The sequence below is a fragment of the Chelonoidis abingdonii genome, chromosome 8 (genome assembly GCF_003597395.2).
Source record: "Chelonoidis abingdonii isolate Lonesome George chromosome 8, CheloAbing_2.0, whole genome shotgun sequence".
Taxonomy (NCBI): domain Eukaryota; kingdom Metazoa; phylum Chordata; order Testudines; family Testudinidae; genus Chelonoidis; species Chelonoidis abingdonii.
Window position 1 is genome coordinate 5352916 of NC_133776.1, and position 26847 is coordinate 5379762.

Consider the following 26847-nt stretch of genomic DNA (forward strand, 5'->3'; position numbering starts at 1 on the left):
TAAGTTCAGTGGGGCTTTAAACTGACATGCTTCAGGGGTGGTGGAAGCTCAATTCTTACTGCTGCACCATCTAATAATGCAGTGTGCATGGGACTACTGTTGGTGTTAACACAACTCAGCAGCGGCTGACCCAATCGTGCTGTGTTGCTCCAATATTATTTTGCAGCATGGTCTCTCTCACTGATGCTAAGCTAGCTCCTAACTTCACGGTGGTAACCGGTGCTAATGGTTGCAGTGGAGACCAAACCTAAGTCTCTGATCCTTCAAACACTTCCTAGCTGGTGCAGTACTTGCTGGGGGAGTCGTTCTGTTGGTTTCTGGCAGCGCTTGCAGGGCTGAGCACTAGACAAAGTGAGGGATGGGGTACAACAAAAGCCCACATTTAAGTAACAGTATGAATCCAAGCAGCAATGTAAGTCAATGGACGGAGCACTGGGCTGGGATCCAGGACATGTGGGTTCTCTTCCTATCTTGGACCTGGCTTACTGAATGACTTTGTACCAGGCATTTCCTGCCTCTGTTCACCTCCCACCCTGTGTCTGTCTGTCTTCTAGTCAGTGTGTAAGCTTATGGGGGCAGGCAGCATCTCTCACCCTGTGTTTGCACAGTGTGGGCTAAGGTGTCAGCTGAAATAATCAGTATAAAGCACTTGCTGCCAGACTCCAAGTGGTGCTGCTGAAATAACAAATAGCAGCACATTGGTACTTTGCAATATGCAAGAGGATTGCGCCGATTGAACTAAATGGATTTAGCAAAGTGGTGAGGCTAAAGTGTGAAATCATGGGCTGTTGAAATCAATGCCAAAATTCCCATTGACTTCAACAGGGCCAAGTCTTCAATGGGGAGGGAAGGAGTGATTCCAGTGAGAAAGGGCTGAAAGGGCCTGTTGGAAGGCAAGGGAAAGATGAGGAGCTGAAGACAGGCATACCCCTCCTCAGTGCCCGAAGGGCTAAAACCATCTCACTCGCACACATCCCCACCTGCTGCTGGCCTAGTAGGCTACTAAAATCTCCTTTCCTTGTGGACTTTTAGTTGCTGACTGCAAAGCGCCCGTGGAGCTGGAGCATGGGTCCGTCACCTTCGCCACGAGGAACAATCTCACCACATACCAGTCAGGGATCCGGTACTCCTGCCAGCGACCCTACTATCAGATGGCCCCAAATATCACCGGTGAGAGCATCCACCGCGGGGGAAAAGGCTGTGGCCACGCAAGTGGGGGTGGGGCTCTGAACAGGGAGAGTGGGGGCCATGCTCATTGCTAGGCTAGTCGATGGGCAAGAGGCTAGTGTTAATAGTAAGCACGTATCTGCGGAGCACTGTGCAAATAATAATCTAGTGGGTATCTAAGTATCTATTCCATAGGTTGGGCATAAGCTTTCATGGGTAAAAAACCCACTTCTTCAGATGCATGGAGTGAAAATCACAGAACAGGCAAAAATACACTGGCACATGAAAAGAAGGGAGTTACCTCACAAGCGGAGAACCAGTGAGGACAGGGCCAGTTCAATGAGGTTGGAAGTGGTCCACTCCCAATAACTGATGAGGAGGTGTTAACACCAAGAGAGAAAATTGCAGAGAAAATCTCCCTGGACATTCAACAACAGATTGAAAAGTAGCCATCCTGCAACAAAAAACCTCCAAAAACAGACCAAAGAGAAACTGCAGAACTACAATTCATTTGCAAACTTAACACCATTAATTTGGGCTTGAATAGGGACTAGGAGTGGCTGGCTCACTACAAAATCAATTTTCCCTCTCTTGGCATTGACACCTCCATTGAGGCCAACCAGTATAAAGCACTTGGCTGCCAGACTCCGAGTGTGCATGCAAGAGGATTGCACCGATTGAACTAAATGGATTTCCAAACTGACTCCATTAAATCAGGGCTGCAGCAGTGTGTGAACCAGCCCTCACTGGCACACACATTTGCAGAGGCACTTACCAGAATGGCAGTTTGAAGAATCAGTCTTTTCCTCACAACACTGGATTGAAATGCTTTAGCCTAACTAAAGTTAGTGGGCTCAGTGTCAGTGGATCTGGGGGCAATGCAACAGCCTGTGATAAGCAGGAGGGTCAGACTAGCTGCTCTCCTGGTCCTATAGATTTGATTCAGAAGATCTGAGTGGCCAATGCTCCAGACAAAGTCAATGGGAGGTGGGAGCGCCTAACACCCCTCCAGGTCAGGCCCCTGGAATACAATTGTCACAGGGTCTGCTGCTTCCTGAGCGCCCCCTCGTGGCCAGAGGTGGACCTGCTGCATTCTGCCTCTGTTTCCCTTCTACAGGGCCCTTTAAGAACCCCACACACAAACTTATGTCTAGCTCAGCCACACCCCTCCTTGAGCCTGGATTTCTTACACTAACAAAATAATTCCCCAAATAGAGTTCGCCAATCCCTGTGAAGGCTGCGCTTCCAGTCGTCCCACAGGGAGCTCCCAGGCCTTCCCTGCCTGGAGTCTGCTCACTCCCAGCACCCATTCCCTGCCTTGGCAGGCCCCAGTCTCCCTCCAGCTTCACTCTGGTACCTCTCCCTAAACAGCCCCACTCCTCAGCAGCTTCCTTAGAAAGGAACCCATGGATCCCTGCTCACATGTGCCTCCTGGGCTCTGAGACCCCATAGGGAGGGACCCAGAGCCCGGACTCCAGTCTGAGTCTGAACATCTACGCTGCAATTTCACAGCCCTGCAGCCCCAGCCAGTCAGCTGCCCCAGGCTGGCCACAGCTTCTGCCTTGGGTCTTTGCAGTGTAGAAATGCCCTCACTGTACAGCGGTCAGAGCTCTGCTTCCATCGATAGCCTAGTAACATCTCCGCTACTCTCCCCTCTTACGGGGAGGGGTCTGCAGCCACAACAGGCCCAGCATGCAATGCTTCCAGCCGGACCCGAGCAGCTGCAGGCTGCAGAGACAGGCCCTGATCCTGAAAAGAACGTAGGTGTGTCACATGGCGGGAACTCACTGCCATGGCGCCTCCTGCTGGTCATCCGGGAATTAGCTCTTTCCAGCCTCTGAGCGCCTCCTGCTGGCTGGTTTCTCTCCCTTGGCTACCAGCCCTGTTGTCTCTACCACTTCTGGCCCCATATTCCTCCCAGAACCCAGCACCCCTTAACTTAGGGTGCTGCTCCACTGTGCTCCCACACTCTGGGTCTCCCCTGGGTCTCTGGGTCTCCCCTCCTTGGGGGAACCCCAATCCCACTATACCCACCTAGCCTCAGTGGCTACTGCCAGTCTTCATCTAGCCCCCTTATCTCTGGGGCAGACAGCAGTCTGTAATGGCCATTCATTGGCAAGGGGGGTGGACAGGCTGCATCTGCCTATCCCAGGGCTGCATCTACCAGCCCCAGGACCTCCGTAGGCCTTGAACCAGACCTAAGCCTGGGGAGTTGCCAGCTGGAGCTCCTCTTTCCCTGCCCCAGCACTGCTCTGCCCAAGGTACCCAGTGCTCCCGAGCAGCCAGGCCCTGAAGTGAGACTATCCTGGCTCCTGGCTCACAGGCCTCTTATCAAGGCCAGCCCTGATTGAGCTGGCCACACCTGGGGCCAGCTACTCAGTCAGCCTCCCTCAGCTGCTCTCACTCCTTTTATCCTAGGAGCAGGGTAACTGCCTGGATACAAGGTGCCTGATTCCCCTGGATTTCAGTGCATGCACGGGCTCCTCTTTAAATACTCTTAGTGCTCCATAGTGATGACAGCGGCACTGAAAACCTGCTCAGCCACATTGGTTCTCCAGGCTACCCTCTGGGAACGCCTTGGCATCAGGGGGTGCGGCTCGTAGGCTGCCCCAAACCGCTCCAGAAAAACAGACCCACTGCTCCAGGCTAGGAGTGGAGATTGGAAGGATTTGCTCACATCCCAGCCCCCTATGCATAACTCTGCTGCTGCTCAATCAGCCTCCAGGCCTAGTGTGCAATAACCTTTGGCATGCTGGATGCTTCCTGGATGAGGCCAGGCCAGCACATCTGTCCTGCACTACTTTATCAGGGACTAACAGCCTGGAAGGGAGAAGCAGCTCACAGCAGAGCCTTCAGCCAGAGCATAATGGGCACAGTGCCCTGGGACAGTGCAGGGCTCCAGGCACCACCCGTTTGGCACTGGAACACCGGGCAGTGACATGCCACAAGCATTCAGAAAAGGCTGTAGGGGAGCGGAAAACCCCATAAACATTGGCATGCAGACGTCCCGCGGTGCAGGCTGAGTAACGTCCTTAATTTCTCCATGCCCTGCAAAATCATTTCAGGGGAGGAAGGCAGTGGGGGGGGGGGGGCTTTCACACAACCCATCTCCCCGCTGACAAACACACAGGGCCAAATTTCACCTTCAGGGCACCTCCGCAAGCCCAGCATAGACTCTGGCTCCTAGAATATATTTATGGCAACACCCTATCGGCTGTGTGTCTGAACATGCGTGGCTGACCCACAGCCACAGCCAGCGGTGCATGCACCCGCTGCATGTGCAAACCCTGCATTCGGATAGGCAACAGGCAGCTGGTTTATGTCCCAGCTAACGTTTCGCTCTCTTCCAGGCACGTACACCTGTGATGCTAAGGGGGCGTGGAAGAGCGAGGAGCTGGGGACCAAGCTGCCGTCTTGTCGACCAGGTACCTAGAGAGCTCTGGCATGATGCACCACCAAACGAGCTGCCGTCTCGTAGCAGGGTTGCTTATGCCATGAGTCAGCCAATCCAGCATTCGCTCTCCAAGGGGTAACAGAGCAGGACGCGATTGGTACTGGTTGGGGAAGGTGAGGGTCTGTTCAGCACAGCTCCGCTGGCTTCACTCCGTGGCTGGGGCAGCCTGATGCCTTCACCATGCAACGGTGCCCCAGGCTGTGATCCACAGGTACGTCACCTTAGGAACACCTCAGCAGCAGGCAGGGACAGTAAGTATCAGCAGTGCTATATGCAGGGGATGTAGCTCAAAAAGGGCAGAGCGATGAGCAGTAGCTGTGTGTCACCCTGATGGGGCTGGATTCTGAACACTCCAAAGTCCACAGGAGTTGAGCTCCAGGGGGGTGGTTCAGGGCCATCTCTAATGCCAGGTGGCCAAATCCTGTCCTGGGGGTCACCAGAGGTGTTAAGGCGATTGCACTGGTGAAACTTGGCCCAGTACCTTAGAACCTGCCTCAAGCAGCCACCCAAGAGCCCAGCAAAAATCAGACATCCAGCAGGGGCGGATCTTTAAATAATGGCCCAACAGCGTCCCCTCTGGGGGGTGCTGTACTGTGCTCACTGAGATCTACTCCGACCACACACGGTGCTCCACAGATGTTTACTGATTGGTCCCCACTAGGCCCCGGGGTGAGAACTAGCCCCACTTTACAGCTGGAGACACTGAGGCTGAGCAGGTAAGGGCCTGGCCCCAGATGGCAGGGAGAGGCATTGTCAGAGGAGGGAGTTAGGCTCAGTAGCTCCTAGGTACCCTGACTGCAGTCAGACCACTTAGGTGGCCCACTGCCTACCATCAGTGGCTGTTAATGCAAGTTTTCTCTGTGTACGTGCACCCAGGATGCAGTGTTTTAGGAACAATTAGAGCCTAGAGTCTGAGGCACAGAGAAAGGCAGCAAAACCTCAGCTGGCTCCTGGATGAGGAAAGGCATGTTTCTATTCCTCTCCCACCTCCACTCCTTCTCCAGCTCACTGCCTGCTTTGTCTTTGAAAAAGAGAGAACCCTGACTCCTGCCCTCCCTCTCATCAGTACACACGGCTCACTGCAGTCTCTGGAAAGCATATGGCTTGCTACAGCTGCAGTCCAGCCAAACGTGCCCTGCCTTACACGCCCACCCCGTATGGTACGTGCCGCCATCTCCTGGGACCCCACAGGACAGCAATGATACCTCTCAACAGATAGGAAAAAGGCAAACATTCCCCTCTGCTCACAGCACGTGCAGCATTGGACAGAGCTGTCTGCCCTTTAAAAACACCCTCCCCCATGCCTCACAATGCACCCAGATCTGACCTGGAGCTGGACAAATCCCAGGACATGGTTTCTGGGAATATTTGCTAGGACTTTTTCAGGAATCCCACACTCCATTAGCGGCCTTGTCCCAAGAGCCTTTGTGGTCGGGATGCACTGGCAGGAGTGTTTGTGGACAGCAAATTTCAGGCCAAGCTCACAGTTATTCACTGAAACGGACCATTGGAGACACACACCCCTGTGTGAGGTGTTTGAAAGCTCCCCTAGTCAGGGACGACTAGACACAATATCATGGGTCTTGGCTGGCAAATCACACCGAGCCAAGAGAGTGCAGGTGTAGTAAGTTTCAATGACCCACCGTACCTGGTCAATCCAGAGGCAGCCCAAGTTGCAAAGTGAGGTTCTGCATGTGGATTTGGAACCCACCATCGTTTGGGATCTTTGGATCCATGAGATCCTGGGCCCAGGCTGCTGGAATGCAGCCAGATGGTGGTGACTTCACACTACCAGCTGAGCTAGGGTCCGCCATGTGACCTAGAGGTGAAAATGGTGCCTCGTGGCCTATTGCCATTTCTCTCCCTGATCTATGCACCACAGTCTCAGTGGTGAAACAAACAGCCATGGTAATTTCAGCCCCCTTCATAAAACTCCAATTTTCTTTTTTTTTTAAAAAAAAAAAACATACACTGTTAAATGGAAAAGGATAAAAGTAGCCAGAACATGTGTGTTCCCCCCGCATCCCCAAGGTTCAAGGGTTTCAGGGCCAACGGCAAGTGAAGAGGATTGATTAGTGTGTGTGTATTTAAGTACAATTATGGGCCCCAAGCCTGCATTTAGATCTTCATGGACAGATCTCTGGAGGGGTGCACGGGTTTGATTGCAGGGTTAGAGCAAAGCCAGAGAATAAACAATATTGTGGCTCCATATTTACGCTCTCTGAACCACTGCCAAGGACACGGGAATTGCCTGTCGTGCTCAGCCCCTGGCCTGTTTAGTCCAGTAAACTGTTTCTAGCAGTGGCCGTACCAGATGCTCCAAAGGAAGGTGTGGGAACCCCCTAAGCTGTGACTATGGCAACCTCCTCTTCTCTGGCTGCTCCTTGCCCCCCTCCATGGTGCTGCAGCTCAAGGTAACACGACTGGGAGCCTATGGTGACAAACACTTGGACTTGAGTCATTGGTGCTTCTGTCTGGGCTAGGGACTCAATGCAGGCAGCCTTTGTGCACCACTTCCAGTGTGTCTCCACTTCTGAGCCCCAAGGGCAGCCAGGAGCGCATAGAGACTCGGGGGGAATGAAGTGTGCCAGCAGGGAGAAAACTGTCCAAATACCTGTGTCAGCTCACCTGTGGTTAGATTCCTCTCCCCCTTTGGCTCCAGTCAGGGGCCCATCACTACTAAACCCCTCTCTCACCCTCTGTCTGCTGTTAGCAAGAGCAGTTCCAGGGCTTTCAGTGTGTCTTAGATTTTTATTAGAATACATATTTGGCTAGAAGAGCTTCCTCTAAATGCAGCCCATCACCCTAGGAGGAAAGGCAGCTTCCCGGCAGCCTGACAGCTGGCCAGAGCTGGGATATAGGAACTGTTTGGCTAAGCGCATTTTATATTCCTGACAGTATTTGACATGGCAGGGAACCTAAACATGCACACATACTCATTCACACATATACATGCACACAAACAGATTCATACACATGTATCCATACACACATACATGTACACACATGCATACACATGTACAGACACATACAAACACATGCACATACACACATACTTGTACACACTGTGACAAAGTTCCTCCTCTACCTTGTTGAGTCCTGCACTTATTGGCAGATTTGCTCACCTCATTGATCTTCCCCTTTGGTGGAACCCACAGTTTGGGTCAACTCCTCCTGTGTCGGATCAGGAGTTGGGAGGTTTGGGGGGAACCCAGGCCCGCCCTCTACTCCAGGTTCCAGCCCAAGGCCCTGTGGACTGCAGCTGTCTATAGTGCCTCCTGGAACAGCTGCATGACAGCTACAACTCCCTGGGCTACTTCCCCATGGCTTCCTCCCAACACCTTCTTTGTCCTCACCACCGGACCTTCCTCCTGATGTCTGATAATGCTTGTACTTCTCAGTCCTCCAGCAATACACCTACTCACTCTCAGCTCCTTGCACCTCTTGCTCCCAGCTCCTTACATGCACACCTCACAGACTAACTGGGAGGCTTTTAACTAGTTCCAGCCAGCCCTTCATTGGCTTCAGATGTCCCAATCAATGTAGCTATCTCCACTGCCTTCTGAAGGATCTTAATTGGACCCAGGTGTCTTGATTAACCTGGAGCAACTGCCATTTGGTTACCAGGTCCCAGGGATTTGTTTAGCCTGAGGCTAACATACCTGTTCCTCACTACTTTACTGTAGCTATCTGGCTTTGCCCTATCACAACACATGTACACCTATACACACATACATGTACACATACGCACTGTGACAAAGTTCCTCCTCTACCTTGGTGGGTCCTGCACTTATTGGCGGATTTGCTCACCTCAGTGATCTTCCCCACTCTGCGGTTTCAACTCCTGCCTGTGTACTGATCAGGAGTTGGGAGTTTTGGGGGAACCTGGCCCGCCCTCTTAACTCCGGGTTCCAGCCAGGCCCTGTGGATCGCAGTGTCTATGTGCCGTCCCTGTAACCAGCGTCCCTGACGAGCTAAACTCCTGGTTATTCCTATGGCCTCTCCAACACCTTTCTTTATCTCACCTACGGATCTTCCTCTGGTGTGTGATAACACTTGTATCCTCAATCCTCGCAAGCAGCACACCCTCTTGCTACACCACACACACACCACACACACACACACACTGGCTGCAGATGTTCTAATCAGCCTGTCTGCCTAATTGGTTCTACCCATTCCTCGATTGCTCGTTAGTGCTGCCCTGCTCTGCGTCACCTCAGGGAACAGAAAACTACTCATCCAGTGACCAGTATATTTGCCCTCTGCCAAACTCCTGTACCCCACTGATTTGGGTCTGTCACAGCACATACACACATGTGCATGTGCACACACATGCAAATACACATACACACCCATACACCTCCATGCACACACACCCACATGTACACACCCACCTACACAAACATACATGTACACGTGCATACACATACATGCCCACACATATGTACATGTCCACACATACACACATGTACACATACACATATACACACGTGTGCATGTACAGACATACACGTACACACATATACACATATACATACACATGCACACACGTACACACAGATACACATGCATATACATACACAAATGTACATGTGCACACACACATACACGTGCACACACACGTACGCATACACACATACACATACATATACCTACACACGTACACACACGTGTACACACTCACATACACATACACTTGCATACCTGTATACACACACAGACACAGACACATACACACACACATGCCCGCTCACATACATGTACATGTACACAGATGTACACACACACATACACATACACATTTCCAGGAGGTTTCATCTTTTCAAGTCAGACTTTCCCCAGTGCTGGATTTCAGACAGAACAGTGTCATGCTGGTGTAACAAAATCGGCAGCACAGAGGAATGAAGATGATCACGTCCCTGCTCCGTATTATGGAGCTCAGCATTATTGTGCTTCCTGAACTGCCGGGGCCTCTCCCGGAGAGGCAGAGCAGTCTACTGGATTGGGCATGTGGCTGTGAGCCACGAATCAACCCAATCAGCTGCTTATTGGCTGCCCTCACTGAAGTCTGTGAGTGTCTGAATCTGTCCCTGACTGCTCTGTGGCCCACTTTCCCAAGCACCAAACAGAACCGCCGCGATCTGTCCTCCTGTTGCTTTCTTTTATCTTCTCCGCTCTGTTCCACAGCGTGCCAGCCTCCCTCGGAATGCCTGGCTAGAAATCGGAACTGCCAGCCGTCTTCCTCTAGTGGGCACCTTTCCTTCCCAAGCGGAGTGAAATGAACTGGAGAAACAGTTAAGGGGATAATTCACGGCATGAGAGTAGCTTATTAGGGCTCTCGAGAGACTAATTTGGGCCTATTGATTACAGTGGGCTATGGATCAGGCTTTTAAAGCCTACACTGCAGCGCTTGGCAGCCAAACCGATTTGCTTGCATCAGCCTGGCAAAGGGGAAGGTTGTTTGGTAGCCAGAAATGTGGGGGTGGGCTGGAGAAGAATCACTGCTCGTGGAGTCATTAGGGAAAGACAGCTGTCCTGGATGCACCAGAACACTGTGTACCCTCCACATATCAGCTAGGTTTTCTTAAAGAACCCTTGTATCAAACAGATCTTGTGACAAGGAGCTGAGCCAGTAGTCAGAACATTTCCACAAAGGGGGTGCACTGTGAGAGAGTCAGTGTTCAGTTCCCCTACCTTCCCAGAGAGCAGGAAGTGACTGGATGGGAGAGTCGCATGAGTATGGACTGAGTCAAAATTGCACAAGAATGTCAGGCTTCTGCAGAATCAGACGTGTGAAGCTGAAAGGGACCTCAAGAGGTCAGCTGGTCCACCCCCTGTGCCACTTGGGCATCCATCTAGACCACAGCCCCCTAGTCCGCTTATGAGAATGTCATGTGGGACTGTGTCAAAAGCCTCACTATAGTTTCATTTAAGTCAAGATATATCATGTCTATTATTTCCCCCCACCCATTCACTAGACCAGTAAACCTGTGGCCTCTTGTTGTTAATATTTATTATTTCTCTTTTATTTCTGTATATATTTTGCTGGATCAGGTCTTTTTTTAGCATCAGTTTGCACCTGTCTTGTTAATAGCATCGATTAAAGCATTGTTTTAGAATGGCCATTTATTGCAACCCGGTTTGTCACTGAAACACAAGGGACGGCCCTGCATATCTAGGACACTGCAGAAGACATGTAATCCAGGCCTAGTATTTTGGGGTCTTAGCATAAGTGAGATGATACCCACCTACATGGTCCACGGATAAAGACCAGAGGCCTGATGCTGTTCTCAGTGACACAGGAGCAAGGCCTGATTCAAGTCAACGGACTCCTCGCACACGTAAGGTTACACGCAGGCTTAGCTGCGTTGCTGGATCAGAGCCTAACTCCTACGAAATCAGCTGAGTTACATCAGTGTAAAACTGGTGCCAGTGAGCTGGGGCTCAGCTCCCTGTTTCTGAGGTTATTCTGGCATCGGCCCAGTAATATATCAAATGCATAAGGAAACCAAATGCTTTTCCTTTGAGACCTGCAAGAAGACCAGTGATGTCTTTTGAGGGCACAGAAGATGGCCACAAGGTCTATGATGGGGCAGAAGAAAGGATACGAGGTCCTGAGTATAAGGGAGTCCATCCCATTAACTGAGCCATGGATCTTGGGATTAGTTCGATTTAATCTACACAGGCATTGCATTCCAGCTTGACTTGCACGGCACGATGATGGGAAACCGGAGGTGGGGTCAAGTTCCACAAATTCCTCCATCCCAGCTCCAGGGCAGGGTGGGGATAGTGCAACTTGTTTTTGTTCTGTTTCATTTGCCAGCCTAGGCTAGAACCGAAGACTGTCCAATTCTGGGCAAGGTGCACTGGCGGTGGGACCCTTGCAGCCTCGTTTCATTGTGTGTGTTGGGGGGACGGAGAGAGTTCAAACTCTTCCCCTGCCCCCGTGAAGGTATTCTGGGCTTCAAAGGTGCAATGATGGATGATGCTAGGCAGCGTACATGCATCATTGCTGGTAGATTATGCCATGGGCCTACCTTTTCCGCCTAAGTGATGCTGATAATATGGCACATTGCCTACTTACAGCATGTCCTTCCTCCAGTGTGAGTCTGTCCTGTGCGGTCAGAAATTCAAGTAGAAACCCTGCCACGCATTGGTAGTAGAGTGCAAGCATAGTTCATTTAATTAAATACATCAATGACAGCGCAGGACAGAGGTCACCAAGGGAAAGCAGGATGACCTAGAGGCAAGGACATGGGCAGAAGTCAGGAGACCTGGTTCTTATTCCGGCTCTGCCACCAATTCACTGTCTAAATAGACAAGACATAAAAATAGGGGGAGATGAAACTGAGGCACAAAGTGACTTGCCCAAGGTAACCCAGGAGATCAGTGGTAGAGGTAGGACCAAAACCCAGGTCTCCTGCGGCACGTTCCAATGCCATGTCTACTGGGCTGCTCAGACCCAGTGATGGAAGTAACCTGGCCCTACTCCAAAACCCACTGAAATCAATGGACAGACCCAGGGACTTCAGCAGACTCTGGAGCAGCCCATATAGGCCCTGACTGACATTAACAGGAGCAGAATAAGGCTCTGGAACTGCTAAGCAATTATGGTTATTATCACTACCACCATCATCACCATCCCTGTCACAGCACTAGCGTAATGGACCATGGTACTCCACTAGATGGTCCATCCCAACCCAAGTAATCCCACCTTCCACCAAGCTAGGGAGGTACAAAACGATGGGGCGAGTGACTATCTTTAGGGATGCAAACAAGGTAGAAAAATTTATATACCAGACATAACAGAGAGGACCCATTCAGGACATGGCATTGGGGTGCCCATGTCATTTAAAATCAGCCTGCTTCTCACCCTGGTACATATATTGTAGGAACCAAACCTGCAGAGGCAGATGGGGTTGGGTCTTTTCCAGCACAGATGTCCACGAGAAAAAGGGTTGTCCCCTGGGCACATAAATAAGAGTATTTGGTTCTTAAGAGACCAATCCAAACTGGCATAATCTACTGGAGAATCGTCTTTCTGCTGTTTCCTGTGAAGTGCTCGCCTCTGTTAGATTAACTGTCCTGTCCTTTCTCTCACCAGTGTGTGGCCAGCCAGTTCGCCCTCTGCCCGGGATAATCAAGCGCATCATTGGAGGGCGGAATGCGGAGCTCGGCTTCTTCCCTTGGCAGGCCCTGATCGTGGTGGAGGACACATCCAGGGTCCCCAATGACAAGTGGTTCGGCAGTGGGGCCCTCCTCTCTGACTCCTGGGTGCTGACGGCGGCTCACGTCCTCCGCTCCCAGCGCCGGGACAACACCGTCATCCCGGTGTCCAAGGAGCACGTCACTGTCTACCTGGGCCTACATGACGTGAGAAACAAGAAGGATGCCGTGAACCGGACAGTGGAGGAGATCATCCTGCATGGGGGATTCGACATCCAGAACTACAACCATGACATTGCCCTGGTCAAGCTGAAGGAGAAGGTGACCATGGATACCTACGTAATGCCAGTCTGCCTGCCCCAGTTTGAGCACGAGTTGGAAGGGCCTCACCCCAACACTTTGGGCCTGGTGGCCGGTTGGGGCATCTCCAACCCCAACATCACCGTGGATGAGATCATCGGCTCGGGTATGAGGACGCTGTCCGACATCCTGCAGTATGTCAAGCTGCCGGTGGTGCTGCATGCTGAATGCAAGACCAGCTACGAGTCCCGCTCAGGCAACTACAGCGTGACTGAGAACATGTTCTGTGCCGGCTATTACGAAGGGGGGAAGGACACCTGCCTGGGAGACAGCGGAGGAGCCTTCGTCATTCAGGACCCCAGGACCCAGAGGTGGGTGGCCCAAGGCCTGGTCTCGTGGGGTGGGCCAGAAGAGTGTGGAAGCAAGCAAGTGTATGGGGTGTACACCAAAGTGTCTAACTATGTGGACTGGGTAGAGGAGAAGATGGGATCCTCACACAGGTGGACATTCCTGGATCCTGAACTGAAGAGATGAGCTCGCCCCAGCCAGCAGGCACGACTCTGGTCTTCTGCAACCAATAACAGCCACTCTCAGTCCCCTCCAGCCTTATTTCACGGGGTTTGCTTGGCATCACGTTCCTTCATGCACTGTCGTAGGAAACGTCCGCTCAGCACCTCATGGGAAATGAGCTGATGGGCCTCAGCCAGGTTCCTTAGCGGGACAGGCATCCACGTCACCCAGAAGATACCACCACGGCTACCTGGCCCCTGTGCCGGCGTCTCCGCAGAGGGGCCAAGGACTGGGTGGGGCTGTGGAGACTGACTTGCACTCTCACGCTTGCTGGGGGATGGTTCCTTCAGGTCAGGGTTGATGTACCTTCACGGGGGAAGCCATGCCCTGCTGCTGTGCAGAGAGGCCATCAGCACCCAGGCTGTCAAGCCAGCACATTCCACCAGCACTAACCCACTTCTGAAATTCCTCCAGGGTGGGGAGAGGCAGGAAAACCCAGCTGTAGTGACACAGGGCCCACAAAGCCCCTTGCCCTGACTCTAGACAAAGAGCTCACCTCCTTAGTAGTGATAACAGGGGAGGGGGTTCTTGCTTATCTCTTTATCCTGCTTTATCTTCAAACCAAACTCCTGCTGGGAGCTCCCTTCAGCACCAGGCAGTCAGCGGTGTCCTAACATCAGGCCAGAATAAAGGCCATGGTTCCACCAGGACTTCTGGCTAGAACTGGCTAGGTCAAGGCACCAGAATCTGGAATCAGGCCCTTAACTGACATGCATTTGTGGGCAGGAGGGTCACTGACCAGAATTCAGAGTGAAACAAGATATCCCAGCTCTGTCCTCAGAGTAGAGTGACCAGATGTCCCGATAAATTGGGACTGTCCCAATATTTAACCCTTTGTCCCATGTCCCGATCAAACTATGATTGGGACGCCACTTGTCCTGATATTCAGGTAAGGAGGTGAGCGGGAGGGAGGCGCTGACCCTGTGGGTGCTCCAGGGCCGGAGCACTCACAGGGAAAAATTGCAGCCAGGCTCCCCCATCATCTCCTCCTTCTCCCTCCTGCCCAGAGCTCTGGGTCCCTGCTCCTCCCCCTCTCCAGCTGTTTGGCGGCACTTAGCACTTTCCAGGAGGGAGGTGGAAGAAGCAGAGATGCAGCAGGCTCAGGGGAGGAGGTGGAGAAGAGGCAGGGCGGGGGAGGGATTTGCGGGAAGGGGGTGAAATGGGGGTGGGGTGAGGGCGGTGCAGGGGCAGGAAGAGGCAGAGGGTGGGCAAGCACTCACCTGGCAGAGGGGAAGTCGGCGCCGTAGGGATGAATGCTGAGTGGGGGGGTGAAGAGGCGAGCGGTGGGTGGGCGAACAAGCAGGCGGGGAGGCGAGCGGTGGGTGGGGGACTGAGGAGGAATGCAACAAGCCAGCCACAGGCCAGGGGATGAGGAAGGGTGCAGTGGTGGGGGCTGAGCAGGGAGGGGGCGGGACCTGGGCAGAGTGGGGGCAGAGTCTGGAGTGAGTGGGAGTGGACTGTGGGTGTGGCAGACGGCACCCCAATGTGTCTCGATATTTTAGTGTGGAGATCTGGTCATCCTATCTCTGAGGCCAGGTCCTAATATTGTTTACACTGGTGTAAATCCAGAGTCACTCCACTGACTTCAGCAACCCCTGGATTGATGTTCACCATCAGCTCCAAATAGAGCCCAGTGGTTAGCAAGAAAGTCCCGGTGCATGCTTTCCCGGCTGTTCCCGCCTCAGTCTTCTCTGTGCTGAGACTGCGCATGTGCTAAACTTTAACCCATCCCGCGCCCTTCCATTGGTGCCCTAGGCTGGGGGCTGGGAGGCTCCCTTTCCTAGTATAGCATCAGTTCTTCAGCGGTGATAAGGATACTCCCATTCCACCTGTGCCATGAGAAGCCTATAAGCACAATACATGGAGGTGCAGCCATTGAGAGACCTCTGTACTATACTATGCCCAGGCTTTTCCTTCTTCCCCCTACAAAGCGCAGACTGCCAAGCAACGGTCTGAGCTTTATCCCGATGGGGAAACTCTGGGTGTATTTCATGGCACTTACTATGCATGACCCTTCCCCTGCTCTAGAGTTACATGGGCCACATTGCCCCCGCTGAGCATGTCCTGCTGTGACTTGCAGCACATGCCTTGGAGCTTAACACCATCAATGGCTGGTGAGAGGACAAATCCCTCTTGCTGGCAAACCCAGCTTGTTCCGAGAGCGAGATGGGCAGAGGATAAAGCAGAATAAAGCCAGGCAAATTTGTGGGGCTTGCATCCACGCTACACACACACACACTGCAATCTATTCTTCCTTCTCTTCCAGAACTGTGCGGCTTGGCAGGCATTTGCAATCCTTTCCTTGCACTTCATTTCCAGTGGGGTATGCCCAATTTGAATTCTGCTTTGCGTTGGAGGGTTCCCAAAGCCAAACTGAATCAAACCTCCTGTGTTTCCCTTGATTGCACATTGAGGCCACATAAAACTCCTGAGTTTGGATGGCTTCAGCATGACTCCATAAACTGACACAGATTTCGGCAGAAGTCAACCCCAGGCTCACTGGAGACTCATTTCTGGGTGTGGTGCATGTCACAGCTACTGGGCAAACGGCACTGCTGACCCATCCTGGTCTCTCTGAGCGCCTCCCCCATCCTGAACCTCGGGCCTCAAGTCGTCAGCTGGCATAGGGTGGAGTCACGCGATTCTCCCTTTCTCAGAGTGGATCTGGGATACACTCCCATTATGTTCAGTTCCTGCAATGGGCCAGGACGATGGTAGCCAGTGGCCAGATGGCTCCTTAAAGCAAAGAATCGTTTATGTACCATTTCAACGAAAGCAACTCTTACAGACCAAAAAAACCCACTCCATTCAGATCTAGCTTGTTAGGTGTTTAAACTGTCTCTCTCATGACAGTTGGTCTCCTCTGTGTGCTTGTGAACCCCCACGTACACTCCCACAGTGATGCTGGTTAGTAAAACATGGAAAGGTAGCTGCTCTCCAATGGATACGTGCATGTAGCTTCTGTTGGGCCGAACCTTACTATTCTGGCTTGGTTTTACTCAGACTTCAGGAGTTTTACCTGGGTATGGGTGAGCAAACACTGAGCTAGACCCTCAGGCTTTGACCCACAATCATTTAAGCAGTGCGTATAGCAGCAGGAGGAATGAGATCCTCCGGAGACCAAAGGAACGTGTCTATTGTACACACATGCTACGGCCTGTACTCCCGACTATGCCGCGTAGCTAGAAGATATTATATTTTTTGTACTCTATTCTGTCAGTTGTCGAACGCTTTGTATGGACAGTCTGTATCATTCTGACTGGGAAGGAAATAAAGCCCTGGTATGTACAAAGCATGTGTGCTGGCAATCCACTGTTCTAACCGGGAGAAGTTCATGGGACTGCACCCTGCATTCACCCTGGTGTGCTCCTCCCTTTCCTCAACCTCGGGGCTTCTTCTTTATGTGCATCCCCTCCCAGTGCCCTGGCACCACTAGCTTTATCCTCTTCTTAATCCAATCACAAAAATAATGCATCAAAGCACGGGAAATAATGGGACGGGTGAGGCTTACCAATGCCCAGCCTCTGTGGCCACGGGGAACTAGCCATTTGTGGATACACCTATTTGATCCCAGCAGACAATCCCTGCTCCCAAAGGGAAGTGAAACATCACTCCAGGGTCCTGCTAGTGTGCCCTTGGGTGGGGAATTCCTCCCTGACCCACAATCACTGTAGCCCTTTGTCATCAGTGGGATTCAACCTACTAATGACTAAGTGTCCTTTCCTTGCTGAAGGCTGCAGATTGGGGAACGCACTCCTCTGCATCTGTGACATGTCTTCAGGCAGAGAGGAAGGAGCAGAGGAACTCATAGGAAACAAGCAAATACCTCCATGCAAACATCCCTCTAATAAAGGCGAGAGAGGGACAGGGGCTAACTAGAAGGCTGCTTTCAAGGTTCCAAGTGGTTTGACAGCTTTTCATGCCATGCCGACCCATCCCTAGCTGCTGGCAGGGCCGTCCGTAGCCATAGGCAGAACAGGCAGCCGCCTAGGGCACCACTAGGTCTGGGGGCACCGTTCTGCCGGGAGCCTGGACAGATGGGAAGCAGTGGAGCATGTAAGAGCAGGGCTGCTGGGTCCTAGAGAGAGATGAATGCAGCACAGTCTGAGGGAGGGGATTGGCTGCTGGGGTCTCTGGGAAGGGGTGAGGGAAGGAACACACCTGTAGGGTGACCAGATGTCTGGATTTTATACAGAAAGTCCTGATTTTGGGGTCTTTTTTTATATAGGCTCCTATTCCCCCCTACCCCCGTCCCGGTTTTTCACACTTGCTGTCTGGTCGCCCTAGCTGGTGGCAATTGGTACCTATATAAGACAAAGCCCCAAATATCGGGACTGGCCCTATAAAATCAGGACATCTGGATCTGGACACCCTAGCTGGAAAGCATGTCTCTCCCCTGGGCTGGCAGGGATCCATCTCATCCTGGGGGAGCTGCACAGGGAAGGATGAGCTGCTGTGACTTCATGGGTGCCCCGTCCCTGAGATCAGATGCTGTGCTAACTTCACCATGGTCTGTTGGGCTGGCGGTGGTGCCCATTGGCATGTGATCGGAGCTGAGGGTTTGCTGCTGCTGTTGCCACTCTGCACTCCAAGAGGTGGATTTTGGGGTCCTGCAGTTTTCCACCTATCTCCTCCTCTACTGCAGCTGTTGAACCAGCAGGCTGGGGAGAGTGAGCCAAGCATGGAAGCTGTACTGCGTTGCCATTTAGATTGTCATTTAACAAATTTGTTCCCCAAAAATGCTTGCTAACAATCCTAAATTCAATTTCAATATTTTAAAAAAAAAAATTAAGTTGTTGACAATTATTTGTGACAAGTTTGGTATGGGGAAGGGAGTGGGCCAGTTTTCATCAGAGAAACAAAAAATGTTGACTGACTTTCCTATAGCCCTGTTACAGCTAAATAGAGCCCTCCAACAGCTGTAATATGCTCATCTCCCTACTAATGTATAGAGAAGGGGTTGGCAACCTACGGCACACGTGCCAAAGGTGGCACACGAGCTGATTTTTGGTGGCATGCAGCGGCAGGCTAAGCGACTGAGCCCACCACTGCTCTGGGGTTCCGGCGGCTGCCCCATTGCCACCCGGGGTCCTGGTCGCTGGCCGCACTCAGCACCCACTGCTGGCCTGGGGACCCCCAAGGAACCCCAGGCTGGCAGCGGGCTGAGAAGGCCGGCGGCTGAGACCCTGGCTGATCACTCAACCCGCTGTCGGCCTGGGGTTCCATTCACTCAGCTAGTAGCTGGCCAAGCAGGACTAAATTCAACGAAATAGGACAACAAGAGCAACTAATGACAAAGTGCAAGAACCTAGAGCAGTGGTCCCCAACCTTTTTCATCTGGCACCCGCCAGACAAAGGACCGTGGCAGTGGATGAGCATCCTCCTCGGCGGCATTTCAGCGGCGACGCCTCTGGATGACGCTGATTATCGGTAGCACCTGGCGTCATCCAGAGACATCGCCGCCAAAATGCTGCCGAATTTTGCTGGCATTTCAGCAGATGCTTGTCCGCCGGCCAGTACGCAGGTGCCAGGCGCCATGGCACCCACGGGCACTGCCCTGGGGATCCCTGACCTAGAAAGCCTCCTGAAGCACGGCTATTGTTTTGACTTAAATGGACTTGAACTGTATGAAGAATTGAGTACACTGTCATCCGTGTTACCACATGCAAAATCGATGATGGACATTGTACAGTTTACTCATATCAGCAAACTTATTGACATGTATCCTAATGTGTCCATTGCCACTCATATTCTCCTGAGAATTCCTGTAACAGTAGCATCAGGAGAATGCAGTTTCTCAAAACTAAAACTCATTAAAAACTATCTCCACTCTACAAGGAGTCAGGAACACTTGACTGGTCTTGCTATTCTTGCAATCGAACAAGACATCACTTTGTCTTTGTCATACGATGACATTATTCCTGATTTTTCAGCCAAAAAACCAGAAAGATTGCTTTTAATTAAAAACAAATCATTGTTTCAATACCTCTTCATATAACTTTCCAATAAAATGTTAACAAATTTAAAAAATTATATTATTTGCATTATTCTGTAAAATCAGAATTTTTTCTATAGTGCTGCTTCTTTAGTGCTAGTCCATCCGCATTGCAACGGCTTAACTACATTAAACTGGTTTTAATAACATGCATGTGGCAAGTTTTCCAATAGTGTAAGCTTATGTTTGTGTTGCTAAGAGCAAGTCAGGCACAGGGGCACCAGTTTAATAATCCTGCCTAGAGCATCATAAATCCTAAGGACGGTCCTGGCTGCTGGCATGCGCAATGCCAATCCACCACCCCAATCCTCTCTCTTGAGTGCTGGTCCATCTTCCAGCATGGCTAATTCTTTGAGTGCAGTTCAGCCTCGCGCAGTGCCAGGCCTTTGATTCCCATCCCATCATCCCCAGTGAATAGTGCCTTCCTTTAGAAAGAGTAACCTACATGCTTCAGAGTCAAACTATGGGACACCATGGCCCATGCACATACTGGATTTATGTTCAGTGTGACACTGCATGTGCTAGGCTATAAAAATATAAGAGTGGCCATACTGGGTCAGGCCAATGGTCCATCTAGCCCAGTGTCCTGTCTACTGACAGTGGCCAATGCCAGGGGTGCCCCAGAGGGAATGAACAGAACAGGGAATCACCAAGTGATCCATCCCCTGTCACCCATTCCCAGCTTCTGGCAAACAGAGGCTAGGGACACCATCCCTGCCCATCCTAACTAACAGCCATCAATGGGCCTATCCTCCGTGAACTTGTCCAGGGTCTGTGGGACCTGGGTTTGTGGACTTGGTGTTTCCAAGACTGGGTTTACTATTGCTGGACCTGGGTCTCCCACCCATGCTAATGTGTCTATACTGCACCATGCTGACCTTCTAACTCGGGTCTGCAGCTCGGGCTGCACCCGCACTGCAGCATGATCAGCTGCGGACCTGAGTCACAGCTCTATGATAGAGCTATGAAGACCCTGGTTTACAGCGCCATGTAAGACAAACTTTCCATGATTTACGAGCATCAGTCCCACTGATTTTCAGTGTTATTTGTGCTTCTAAGTCACTTGGCCACCTCTGGAACCAGGAGTGTCTGCAGATTTTTTGGTGCCCTAGGCAGCGGAAGGTCCCACCCCCAAAATGGCACCCTTAAAAGAGGTGGCGGAAGGTCCCACTCCTGAAATACCACCAATGACCGCTGCGGTTGGATGTTCAGACACTGTCGTCGCCGCCCCGCACCCCCCAAATGTCAATGCCCTTGGCAACCGCCTAGGTCGCCTAATGGGTTGCGCCAGCCCTGCATGGAACTCTCCCTGCCTACTGCCGTCGGCTGCCTTGGCAACTTGCCTGCATAAGAACTGAGCCAAGGGACTCAGGACTTGTCCCAAAGTGCAGCTCCATATTTAAAGAAAAACAAAATCTACAGAATACAGGCTGCAAAGTGAGTTGCTCCATGAGCCTTTTCTCTCTGGAGGCCTGGGATCCCCATTGGTTGGGTCTCAGGGATGCTAAAGGGGCCATATTTTGATCCATGATAATCCAGTAACTCTCAGCTAACTACATCACACTTACGCTGGATATATTTAGAGAAATGACATCAGATGTGGGGGAGGTGAACTGAGGGGAAAGGGCTCTTGGGAACTGTTTAGAATTCAATAGGAGATGATTCCTTGTTGACGTCTTGTAGTAACTTCTGACTAGGCCAAATCCGGAGGTCCTGACTCAATCTTCATTCCAGTTTTACTCAAATTCTCAATAAAACTGGATTAACAACTGATCTGGGGATTTGTTCCATCTACGCTAGAAAACTTGGCATCTCAGGTGGGTTTTGTGTGTGTCTCTCTTGTGTCTCACCTTATTCCTTGCGGTTTCAGTGTGTGGGAAGCCAAAGTTTTCCAGGAGTTGGCTGGCCCGGATTTCCAGTGGACGCTATGCCCAGCGAGGAATATCTCCGTGGATCGCCATGCTGCAGAGGGGAGGACAGCCCTTCTGCGGAGGCTCTCTGCTAGGTAAGAATCTCTTTGGTACTCGGCGTAATCTGAGTTGATGACTGGCGCGCTAATGCTCTGATTCAACAGCCCGAAGAATTAGCGGAAAAATGAGCAAGCCCGGGTTGACTGGCGATTCGTATGGCGTAGCGTGGCATCAAATCTGGTTTGACACAATGCTTCCCAGAGACCACGGAGCGCATTGCAAAGCCATGAGTTAGACACTGGATGTTCAGTGACCACGGAGGGCTATGAAGCCATCACTAAGTGCAAAGGGGAGCAAAGTTTGTTTTACTGATGTAACCTTTCTGCCCCTCTGAGTTGGCAGCAACAAGGGTCGGGTTCAGTATCCAGGGGTTCCGTTTCAATAATACAATGCAAAACCGGCTCGAGCCCCCACCCAGTGACCTGGGACACTTACATACCACACCTCCCTGGGCGCCTCTAGGAGGCAATACTTCCCCTCTTGCAAGCGCGGAGTCTGAGTGTAGCAAAATCCTTCTAATAAAGGAAGGAAACAATGCGGCATCCCATTGGAGAAACACCACAAATAGGATTATACACAAACCATAAACAAAAACCCACCTCCAAGTACATTTGGCAATGTCTTTTCCCCCTTACGGTCTTAAGTCCAATCACCCCAAAGTCCAACAACCCAAAAGTCTCTGGTCAGTGCCACCCCAGAATTCAAGAGTTTATCTGCAGAGTTTTACCCCCCAAGCCTGGGTGGAACTGGGGTGGGGGAGTCCACACAGGGTGTTAAGGGGCACCTTACATGGGCCAGGGCCAACTGCTCCGCCTCTCCGTGGAGTTCTGCTGCAGCCTTCACCACGACCAGGTCCACCACACCAGCTGTCCCTGCAAATCACTTCACACTGCTCACTGTTATATGGGCACGCTGCAAACTGCTCCACTCTGCCAGCCGCTTAATGGTAGGTCTTCAGGCACCCCCCTGCTTCACACAGCACTCAGTGATGCTCAGCTCAGGTCTTAGTAGGGGAGCCCTGGTGCTGGTGTATCATTGGCCCAACACGAATTCAGCTCAGCAGTCTCTAGATGGACTCCTAATGGAATCAAAATTAGCTCTACACTTTAACAGTGAAGAGGAGAAAATGTGCAATTGGTGCTCCAGACCCTCAAAAGGCACCCATACCATCAGGGACACACATCAGTCCCCAACCTCACTCCTTTCACTGAGTTTTGGAACCCATGTCCCTTGTCTAGCAAGTGCTACTTAATTTAGGTTGAGTCATTTCTGTCATGAAGCAGTCTAATAGTTCCTCATTCACATAATTAGGGTGACAGCACTTTTCTTTTCTTCCTGCCCCAATAACAAAGAAATTGGGGATCTCAACGGTCAAAATAACCATTCCAGGCTGCCTTGCTGGGTGTGCCCATGCAAATAGTTGAGATTTCACATTCCTGACATTCTTTCCGCACTTCCCATAATTCACCACCAGCTGTCAGGGTAGAGCTCATCCTGACTCTGCTTACACTGAGAGAAGGGAATTCAGATCAGAGACCAGGGTTCTCCCCTCATCTCTTCAGACACGACATAAGCGCCAGCTTCCTCCAGGCCATGCTCAACCCCTGCTCCATGCCAGGCCCTGCCCCCACCCCATAGCCCCATCTTTTCCTGCCCTGCCTCTTTCCTGCCCAGTTCTGCCCCCTCCTTCCAATGTGCCGCATCCCCACTCCTCCCCCTCCCTCCCAAAGTCAACAGCTGATCATGGCAGGCGATAGGTGCTAGGAGGGAGGGGGAGATGCTGACCAGTGGGGCAGCAAGCGGGCGGGAGGCACTGGTGAGGAGCAGGGGCAGCTGGCTACCAGTGGGTGACTAATTTTTTTCTGTGGGTGGAACACAACCTTTATCTTCCAACGATGCAGCCAGCGGAAGGGATAATTTTCCAAAAAGGCATCTCTGACACCCCCTCGTGCTACCCTGGGTCAGAAATGGGGATGGTTTGGAGTCCACCCAAGACATTAACCCATCAGTGACTGTTAAGTGAGCCATGCCCCTGGTGTCTGATCACACGCACTGCTGGAGGATGGGCTATCAAGGAGATTAAGAATGTAAGAAGGGCCATAATGAGTCAGACCAAAGGTCGATCTAGCCCAGTGTCCTGTGTACTGACAGTGGCCAGTGCCAGGTGCTCCAGAGGGAATGAACAGAACAGGAAATCACCAAGTGATCCATCCCCTGTCGCCCGTTCCCATCTTCTGGCAAACAGAGGCTACAGACACCATCCCTACCCATCCTGGCTAATAGCCATTGATGGACCTATCCTCCATGAACTTATCTAGTTCTTTTTTTAACCCTGTTATGGTTTTGGCCTTTACAACATCCTCTGGCAAGGAGTTCCACAAGTTGACTGTGTGTTGTGTGAAAAAAACTACTACTTTTAAAGCAAAGATATGCTCTGCTTTAAACCTATACTGCGGGGCCTGATCCTGCATAGCACGGTCACTCCTACAGGGAGGCCTAGGAGGGGAATGAGCATCTCTGAGCCGCATTAGCATGCTGAGGCCCAAGTGTCGGACCGTGTCAGATATGCCTAGTCCCTGTGCAGACCTGGCACTCTTGCATGCCAAGGCCTGCACATGCAGGGGGTCTGAGCCCCTCTGTGCTGAAATCTGTGCCTCCTGCTTACCCTGCCTGGAGCTCCCGCATGGGCTCTGTCCCCAGTGGCGGGGGAGTACAATGACCTAGTGCTGCCTGGTGGTTTTCTTGCAGAGACTCATGGACCTCACCACCCCCCTACAAAATACCGACAGGAGCAGGCTGGCTGGGTTGGGTGGGCACCACCTCGGGGCGGTGGGGACCAGGAAAGCGCCTCCTAAGCAGCAACTCCTGGGTAGTATTGCTGCATCAATGGCTCTTTGTCCATCTTCTTGCCAGCTGTTTCTTTTGACCAGCCAGTAGAGGGTCTCAGGGCTCCCCTCCTGGAAGGCCCTGAGAGCTGGGACTCCCCTTAGGGTCAGTGGGCTTTGGCGGCCTCTCTCTTGTGCTCAGCCCCCGGCCCCAGGACTGCAGAGCAGCCGCTCTGCGCATGGGGTGAAATTCAGCACAAGGCCTACCTCCCATGTAAGCCCCAGTTCAACCCAGAGTCCAGCACACAGATTCTTGGTCTCATTTGGGCGTAAGCAGTGCCTGGCCCTAGTGCAGACCCCACATACAGGTGTTAATGATACACACCCACCCCCATCCCCACCTCCATGGAAGGAGTTCAGATGCCACAACCGCCCAGCCCTGGGGACCAAGAAACCTTTTGAAAGCAGCAGATGGCCTGGAGGGCATCTGATGTTTTCTCAGCATGGTGCACCCCATGGAGCAGAGGTGCTGAGAGATGTAACTGATCTGTGTAAAATGCCTGCAGACCCTTAGGTAAAAGGTGCCATGTACATTATAAGCAGGGCTATTGTTAGAGAGGAGGTCGGTGTTGTGGGCTATCCCATGGGTGGGGAATGGGCTGGGCAGGTGCTGTGGGCTATCCCATGGGTGGGGACTGCGCTGGACGGGTGTTGCTGGCTATCCCATGCATGGGAACTGGGCTGGACTGGACAGATGTGCTGACTCTGTTATGTTCTAGGAACCAAATGGATTGTCACTGCTGCTCACTGCCTCCACCAGGAACTGGAACCAGAGAACCCAGTTTTCCGCAGCTCGGATGTTCTCAGCCCTTCCTCATTCAGCATAATCCTGGGTGAGTGACCAGCAGTCCGCACTGCACACTGGCTCAAGGGGTGGCGATGGGGCAGTGACAGGTCATGGCCGTCTCCCACGATTCCATGGCCTGGGTAATTAAAGGCAAAGTGGACTCACGCCAGCACCCTCTATGCCATTCCCCTGTGTGACTGCTGTGTGTGTCCTTAGTTCACACACTGGCTCACCACTTCCTCCAGGAACCCTTCACTATCCAGTCTCTGATGTTCTCTGTGGCTCCTCTCTGCCGCCGCCTGCTGAGTGGGGTTCCCTGCCTAGTTGTGCCATGACGATACGTTATGTCTGCCAGGCATAAATCTGCTAAGATGTGTCCTGCTCTGAGCTATTTGCTTCTCCAAGCCCCTGAACGACTTTAATGGGAATTCATTCCCCTTTGGGAAGGCAGGGTGTTGGCCTCCCATAACTGCACGTAGTCACCTCTCCCTGGCCCTCCTTCCTTCACAGGGAAACACCGGACTTTAAAGCAAGACGACACGGAGCAGCAGCTGCAGCCGAAGAACGTCATCATCCACCCCTCCTACAGGGCGGCCACCTTGCAGTACGACATAGGCCTGGTGGAGCTGTCTGAGCAGGCGGTGCTGAACGATTACGTGATGCCGATTTGCGTTCCTGATGGCTCACACCACAAAGGCAAGAGCTGGCTCTTTCTCCTCGCCCACCGAGGGACAGCTCTGGGACAGCTCCGGAACGGGCACAAAAAACCAGCTATGGCTCTTGAGATTCAGGGACTGACCCTGCACAGCTGCCAATCGGTTGGCAGCTCCCGCTGCGAGCAGGCCATAAAGCCCAACGGCCGGGCTAAACACAGACCCAGGTGGTAACCAGAAGATATGTGCAAGACAGAGACCCCAAGGAGGGTGGAGAGGAAATGCTTATGGTCCCTGAAGGGGCTATGAGTGAGAGGCCATGGGGCAAAACTGATCCAAAAGCTAGGAAGATTTTCACAACACCCGGCCAGGCTGTGAGGAGTTTGTTATGGGACAATGGCATTATCTCCCCAAGGGAGGTTTGGATGGGCCTTCATGTCGCTCGCTGGACAAAGTGCTAGCAAATACATGATAGGGACAAGCTTGACTTGGGATCAGAATGGACTAAATGACCTAGCGGTGCCCAGCTCTGACCCAAGTGATTCCTTGATCCAACCCCCCGAGTTTTTCCTTTCTCTTTGGTTCTTCTGGCTGCTGTGTCCTTTATCCCGTTGCCTCTAGGCAAAGCGGACAGAGGACTGTTCCAAAAGGCATCTCCTCCACCCGAGACAGTCAGACACAGACTGTCTCAAGAACCACTCGCCATGTGTGTGAGCCTCACATCTCCCCAGGCAGCCATCCCTCCCGAGACCTCCTTTGCTTGGGATCCTCACTGCACCTAGTTTCAGAAGAGGGGACTTACAACCTAGGATTGGTGCCTCAGGCCAATATCAGAGCAGCTAAGTGGAAGGATGCACTTTTAAGGATTAACGATGCAGCAGGCTGTATGAAAGGGATTTA

At 52.0% G+C, this 26847-nt stretch overlaps 1 protein-coding gene across 2 annotated transcripts in view; it reads left to right on the forward strand.

The window, feature by feature from the left end:
• Positions 1 to 26847, forward strand: part of MASP1 (MBL associated serine protease 1) — a 69893-nt gene that overhangs the window by 37573 nt on the left and 5473 nt on the right. Inside the window, exons 9-13 of one of the 2 annotated variants that reach the window (XM_032777302.2) lie at positions 1033 to 1170; positions 4518 to 4592; positions 21523 to 21657; positions 25227 to 25340; positions 25805 to 25990. In XM_032777302.2, the coding sequence (XP_032633193.1) occupies positions 1033 to 1170; positions 4518 to 4592; positions 21523 to 21657; positions 25227 to 25340; positions 25805 to 25990 (648 nt within the window). Of the gene's footprint in view, positions 1 to 1032; positions 1171 to 4517; positions 4593 to 12725; positions 14747 to 21522; positions 21658 to 25226; positions 25341 to 25804; positions 25991 to 26847 lie in introns of those variants that run through there. The other variant, XM_032777300.2, reaches the window with a different exon arrangement.